This window comes from Augochlora pura, chromosome 10, assembly GCF_028453695.1.
Source record: "Augochlora pura isolate Apur16 chromosome 10, APUR_v2.2.1, whole genome shotgun sequence".
Lineage (NCBI taxonomy): Eukaryota > Metazoa > Arthropoda > Insecta > Hymenoptera > Halictidae > Augochlora > Augochlora pura.
Genome location: NC_135781.1, coordinates 21,601,567 through 21,609,187, shown reverse-complemented (window position 1 = coordinate 21,609,187; position 7,621 = coordinate 21,601,567). Strand labels below are relative to the sequence as shown.

The following is a 7,621-nucleotide window of genomic DNA, read 5'->3' as shown; positions in this document are numbered from 1 at the left end:
GATTAAAAAATGAAGAAAAGTTATTTTTTTTGTTTTATAAACCATATTGGTTTGTAGTACATGCTATGTATCAGAGATGGCGCTGTATGTGAAAAATGATTTTCCCTGTTTTCCTGCTTTTCTGTTGAAATTTTTCCAGAATTTTGGTTGCTATAAACCTCACGGAGCCCGAGACCTTTCCAACGAATGCAAAACCGTGGAAATCGGTTCGTGCGTTCTGGAGTTATAGCGTCAGGAAGGAAAACTCGACTTATTTTTATATAATAGATTAATTAAATGTACACCTGTAAATTCGTTCTGCAGGTAAAGTAATTTTCTCTTTCAGTACAGTCACCACAGTTTCGTTTCTATATAGATTTATAACCAGACTAAAAACTTACTAGATTAACTACATCTGGTTACGTTTAGATGGCGCGTCAGGTTGCATGACCGCAGTTGTTTACAAATTTAATTCAAAGCGTTTGAAATGGGAGTGAAAGATCTTTGGAATATTCTATCGCCTTTATGCGAGAGAAAGCCTTTGTTTGAACTCCAAGGGAAGACAATAGCTATCGATCTGAGCTGCTGGATCGTGGACAGTCAAACGATCGCTGACAATTCGGCTCAGCCGAAAATGTATCTCAGGTTTGTTAACTGTTTTTCGAGCTATTCATTTTCAATTTATAACAATTAGCACTGTATATTTGATAACGCATTGATTACAGGAACTTGTATTTTCGAACAGCGTTCCTGCTTTTACAAGGAATATCTCCGATTTTCGTGCTAGAGGGAAAAGCACCTACTTTGAAACACAACACTATTGCAAAAAGGAACGATATTCGTCATGGATTCAGAGAAAGGAATACTATGAAAAAGGGAGGGAGATCGCAATTCAATAGAATACTCAAAGAGTGCAAAGAAATGCTCATGCATATGGGCTTGGCTTGCGTACAAGGGGATGGAGAAGCTGAAGCGATGTGTGCTTACCTGAATCAAGATGGAGTATGTATAAATTTTTGCTTATAGAACAGAAAAGTATGCTTCAAGTTGAATTTGACTATGCATATTCACATGCACACAGGAAATTATAACTTAGGATTTTCATGTATTTATTCCATCTAAAACTTTGTATAATGTGAGGAATAATGAATTATTTACAATGAATTAGATTGTATTAGTTAACGTATGGGTATTACATTGCTTGTGTAAACATTCTAAAATGTTTATATAGAAATCACAATTTTCTTATAGCCTATGTTTACATACATTTAAAATATAGATTTTTAAGTCATTGATGTATTATAATAAATCGCAACCTTTATTTTTCAGCTTGTTGATGGATGCATAAGTCAGGACAGCGATTGCTTTTTGTACGGAGCAAAAATTGTGTATAGAAACTTCTGCACAAGTGCTCAAGGAAATAGAGGTGGTACTGGTGGTGCAGTAGATGAGTATAACATAGAAAAGATAGAACAATTGCTGGATTTGGGAAGGAATAAAATGATAGCACTAGCTTTATTATGTGGATGCGATTATAACGATGGATTAAGTGGTGTTGGCAAAGAAGCTGCTATGAAACTGTTTAAAAATATTAATGACGAGGATGTACTTAAAAGGTATACAAAGATACTGAATAAATATGTACGATACAGTTTAATGAATATAATTAATTTATTTAATATAAAGTTACTTAACAAATATTATCTTTGCAGATTAAAAAGCTGGAGAACAGACGATGATTTAGATAGAAGAGAAGCAGAACTACAAAATCCAAATCTGTGCACATCCTGCGGTCACAGCGGTAAAGTACAAAAGCATACGAAATCAGGTTGCGTAGATTGCGGAACTATTGTAAAGTGCAATGACTCTTATAAGTAAGCTCTTTATGTCGCACGTGTGGATCAAGGTAAGTATAATATTTACTTCTATGTATTCTTTTTTCAGAGAAACGAGAGCGCTAATATTGAACGAAATTAATTTACGAAAGAAAGCTCTTCTCGTAGAGAATTTTCCTGATCAGGCATTGTTAGATGAATTCTTGATTAGGAAGGACTCGGTACCCACGAAAGTGGATCTTCAGTGGAAACAACCGAACATGAGTGAATTGATAGTAAGTTTACTTTTAGAAAACTGCAATAGTATAAGTATATTAATTGAACTGACAACTGTCTGTGCAATTAGGTGTTTATGGAAAAACATTTAACCTGGGAGCCACAATACACGTTTGAAAAATTGTTTCCCTTGGTGACCCGTTGGCAATTGTTGCATTTATCAAATATTTCACCCGACGATCGATTGTCGATACCCAATCTATTCCTACCTGAAGCGATAAAGAAAATTCGAAATATAAGATCTGTTGCGAGTTACGAAGTCATTTGGCAGAATGATCACAGCATTGTTGAAAGATTGAGAGAATGTTTGGCGCTGTACGAAGAACACGACGATGAAAATGTCGATCCCCTTGCGGAGTTGACTACCATCGAACCGCAGGCAATGGTGTCGAATTGTTATCCGGAATTGGTCGAAACATTTGAAAACGCGAGAAATCTGAAAGCGAAAAAGAGACCAACTAAGAAGAAGTCAAACAACGCGAATAACGAGAACATAGAGAAAAATAGAAAGGGAAAGGGCCGGAAGAAAGGCATCAAGGATACCGTAAATGTTGATGATAATAGAAAGATCGATGAATTTATTTTGAAAAATCCTGTCTTGGCATTAGAGCGATCACTTGATCGATTAAGCATCACTCCGAAGAGGTGTAAAAGAGGAGAGAAGCAACAGGCAACACGACATAGTGGTAATCAAGCGAAACGGGGCCCTCAGTTTGATAAGGTTTTACGATTAGAGAATGTAAATCCCAAATTAAATTGTACCCTGGACAAAATGTTCAATGAACTTTCGCCAGATGATTTTGTCAGCGATAACGATGATCACGATTTAAATATGACAGAAATCATTGATAACATATGCAACCAGAAAAAAGTGTTTCAATTTAATGAAACGTCTATAAGCGAATTAAATTTCAACATGGACAATACCGGAAACTATTATAAAATTTATAAAGAAATTAACAGTGAACCAGAATCTAACAAGTATCGCGAAAGTACTACAACTTACGACCAGTCTGTCGATGAATTCGCGAATATAAATGAATCTTATGTGCCACTTAATCAAAGATTAATCGTCGGTGATAAGTTGGGAATACCGAAAAAATCAATAGACACGTCGCATAGATTTAGTTTAGGATTCGATAATCTCATGAATGACACAGATCCAGAAAGCAAATGACACTGTATGTAGGAATGTGCAACAAAACTTCAATGTTTTCACAACAAATAAATTTTATTTTATCAAATATAGCATCAAGTCACCCAGTGATAATATACCCTATACAATATCTATGTGTAAATATGTATACTACCTTCGTACAAAGAATTGTATACAGGGTGTATCAAAATTATTGTAACTCCGGGAAATGAGAGATTCCTGAGATCATTTGGAGTAACTTTTTCCTTATCGAAAATGCAATCCGCGGCTTTATTTACGGGTTATTACTGAAAAATAGTAGCCAATGAGAGACGGGTGCGCGATTTTTCAACGTGCTGCAATGAAGTCCTGTCAGCGAGCTAAACCATGCTTTGTGGCGACGGTTTCAGCAAGTGTTCGAACCAATGAACAAGTCACAGAGCGTGAACTTGGCAAATTTGTACAAGAATTGTAAAGAATATCATTTATATAAAGTTGTAAATATAAAGTAATAAATATAAAATAAAACTCACTTATTTAATTTAGAGTACATTTATTGCTCGGAAATGTCGATCATGATTCGCGATGACGATACACTGACCCGGTACAATGTTCGGCTGATCACAGGCCAATGACCATATCGAGTAAGGGATGCGATCGGAGGGTCCTCGAGTATGAATTGTATGGTTAAAATGAAATTAATTTTCGCAACAACATCACCAAACACTGACATCTTAATTAATCATAGATAATTCCGAGTTGTGAAGATTTTCGATGGAATGTTCTCCTTTTGTACCGTCTCGAAGAAGCGTAGTATTTCGCTCCTTTAAGACGTCTCGTAGCCACGCGTACAAAATCAATCGTCAAGTTCCACGCGTAATGATTATCTGAAGAACCTCAGGTAAGTCATAACCCTTGTCAGCTTATTCAAGAATTTCAAACTTTCCTGCTATCACGTCTAACACATCTGCATGAAGATTATCTAATATTTGTGCTTCGAAAGTTTCGCTTAATCTTGAGCTGTGTTAGTTAGTTCTGTTTAAACATTAGATAGTAAAACAGACAAGAGAGTACTAGAAGGTTTCATTAGGAATAGAAATTCGTATAATCGATGGACGACTAGAAACAATTTTGAAGAAATCACTTTATGATCGGCTGTACTAATAAAGCGATTTCTTAATGTCATTTCGCGATGTAAAAAGGGCACTAAAGTAATAGCCTTCTAAATTGGAAAACCCGGAATTTGAAGAAGGGAAATAAACTAATCGAAGGGCATAATTCCGTTGTAGGACGGAACATTCTTGTTTGGTTCGATAAATCAATATGTATACTCTTTGTTATGTGAATTTTTTATTTTTACATGTGACAGGTCGAACCTATTACATGTTAAACAATTTTAATGCATATTCTAATTCTCATCGATATGCTATCATCGTGTGATGTATCTTCAATTCCTTAACCTTGACATAGTCGCTGAAAATAAAATAAAAAAAACATTAAGATCAGTATTCATAACATATGAGTTATGATACAGGGCAAGCCAAAACTCTCGTTGCACCTGGCTGTTTTCATATAACATTTTTAGAAATTTTTCCCATAACAATAAGAGCAAACCTCACAGTATGTGTACAGCGGACGCGACACCCCAACCACGTGGGCAATATGCGTCACGAATCGTTTCAGAGACAAATTCAACCACTGTGGTTGCTGTCTGGTTGATCTGTATGCTTCGAAATAACTCGTTAATGAAATTGCGGACAACATTGTCGCTCAGGAAAAACTAACTTTAAATCACCTCAAATATTATTTCTTTTTAATAGAGGAAATTCTGGGTATAACGAGAAAATTTTGGGACAGTCTGTGTATTAAATAATTCAATATAATTATACCCGACATCGCCAACCTATAGGTGCTTGACAATTGCATTCGACCGCCTATAAAAATCCGTAATATTATTATAGATATATTTGAATTAACAATAATATTTGATCGACTTACTTCTGCCGTTGCCATCCAAAAAGATCCTAAAATTAAGAGGACGAAAGTAGGGAAGAAAGCGGAGCGAACTACTTTAGACATGTTTATCCATATACGATTCAACGTTTCGTTTAACATGCATGAATGTTTCTCCGATGTTGCTTATATATTCGCTACGCCAACATTATTGCATATGTAACTAAATTTAAAGACATTGTGACTCATCATACACACGATTTTAGAATCACGTTTAACTTTAAAGATAATTTTTATACTGTCGTTAAACTCTATATGCGTTGTCTTACATTATTTCCAATGTTGCAGACGAGCAAAAAATCTGAGAAAAATTGAGTACACGAGTCGTGATAGTATCTTATCCCAATAAAAAACATTACCAGGGCAACGTAAAATAGGCCAAGTAGTTGAGATTGCTTGGGACTTTGGTTCTCACAAAAAAACTCCGACAAATTAACCCACAAAAAGTCTCCACAACAATGAATTCACGCAAACAAGCATACAGAATGCTCCTTTGGGTGACCAATTGTTTTACGTTGATATCTTCTGTATGCTTGTTTGCGTGAATTCATTGTTGCGGAGACTTTTTGTGGGTTAATTTGTCGGAGTTCTTTTGTGAGAACCAAAGTCCCAAGCAATCTCAACTACTTGGCCTATTTTACGTTGCCCTGGTAATGTTTTTTATTGGGATTTCACTTCTTTTTGCTATTGTTATTGTGTTGCTGCAGTACTTGTCTTTTTCATATCATGATATGTTTTATGATAGTATATTGCGATTGCGATATATTTTCTAAGACAGATGATTCTAAGATGATAGTCTATTGCGATATATTATCTAAGATAAACATATAAGCGTCTTTGGCACATCGTGGCCAACGTGTCAGACGAATGTTACAATCATCGGCATGTATCCATTTAGAATTCTTTTGTCTTAGGAGGCAGGTGTAATGCCCTTTATTAATAGATTCGCCATGATGCAGAATGGCACTAATAACTTTGTACGACTTCAACGCTATGTGCAATATCGTATTAGGAACAGCCTTGATGTTCGCGTTATTAATTTTTGAAACCATCTGATTCTGAACGGAAAATATCTTTATATGAATTATTACGAGCTGACTAGCAGATGTTATGTCAGCTTTATGTATCCTGCTACTTCCACAATGCTCGCATGGACTATCGAAAGCATGCCATTTTGAAAATGTTGCCGATACCATTTCTTCGAGGTTCATGCTTTTCGTCGTATTTATCGTCGGTATTGACACAGATAAAATATAACTTTTTTCATGTGTAACTATCGTATGGTTGCAAGTTGTACAACGGATAGTACGAGATAATTAATGTTCCGTTATCAATTTTAACTCATGCACGTGTTGGTTTAATGTGAGCAGAAATTCTGATGCGTCCTGTTGAACATTTTGTATGAATGTACCGCCTACTAGTTCACGTACTGCATAAGAACTCAGTGAGGTACTTTTCTTATTCATATAATCATCTGCTAAAATTTTTAATTGGTCATTGCAATCAAGTTGAAGAAGTGCACTCCGCATATTCGTGCAATGTAACAAACATTACATACATACGTTGGCGTAATAAGAAACATGATCGTTGTTAACAAATTCTTTTATATACATAATGATTGGATTATCGTTGTTCATTGTATTTTGCGATTTCATTATATTAATTGACATAGTCCAATGTGAATCGATAACACGAGATGTCTTGCTTGAGGCATTCTCAATAGACGGAAGACCCGATCTGTACATATGCCTTAAGCGGTTGTTATTCCTACAGCAATGATAAGATCATGTAGTGGTAAACAAAATATACATAAGCTGTGGTAGTCATGAAATATCCGCAATTCAAAAGAGTGACACACCGATGCTGCAAACATGTTGAACTATCGACATTATTAATAAAATGATATGCGAAAATGTTCAATTATCAGGAAACAAATTCAATGGATAAAGTATACATATTCTTTCTTAATTCACACGAAGGAAAGAAGGAAAGAAAACCTCTGAGGTGGGGAAAACATCTGAAATTCAAGTGGCTTGCGAGCCCTGGGTCGAATGTCATTCTTTCGAGTGATTCTGACCGACGCGACGCCACGAAGCAGGAACGCACGTACGTACATATCGCTTCATGATATTACTCGTTTTTTATTTATTCACATTATGAATATAATCGGACCATTGCATCCGCGTGATCGACCGTAACTTTTAAATTCTCCGTCTGAAATATACCATATCGAAATAGACATACGGTTTTCGGTATTTTTTCTGTATCATTTTAATACAACCCATACATTGGTTTCTAATTGGTGCCTCATAGATATATTATTCTAGTAAAAATATAAAATTAAAAATTGTCAATTGCTATTAAAATTGCTTGATTCTCTATC

General features: G+C 35.4%; 1 protein-coding gene and 1 long non-coding RNA gene across 2 annotated transcripts; one reads left to right on the top strand and one right to left on the bottom strand.

Annotated features, from left to right (window-relative positions):
* Positions 1-466: 466 nt before the first annotated feature.
* On the top strand, positions 467-3,713 carry Gen (XPG-like endonuclease). The gene is made up of 6 exons (XM_078192141.1): positions 467-624; positions 705-981; positions 1,309-1,595; positions 1,692-1,853; positions 1,924-2,089; positions 2,161-3,713. Exons 1-6 carry the CDS (start codon positions 467-469, stop codon positions 3,265-3,267), a joined length of 2,157 nt encoding a protein of 718 aa, XP_078048267.1. The 3' UTR covers positions 3,268-3,713.
* An 857-nt stretch (positions 3,714-4,570) lies between these two features.
* On the bottom strand, positions 4,571-5,334 carry LOC144476309 (uncharacterized). The gene is made up of 3 exons (XR_013494995.1): positions 5,224-5,334; positions 5,115-5,159; positions 4,571-4,698 (listed from the first exon to the last, which is right to left on the bottom strand). It is a non-coding gene; the product is annotated as an uncharacterized LOC144476309 (long non-coding RNA).
* Between the last annotated feature and the right edge of the window lie 2,287 nt (positions 5,335-7,621).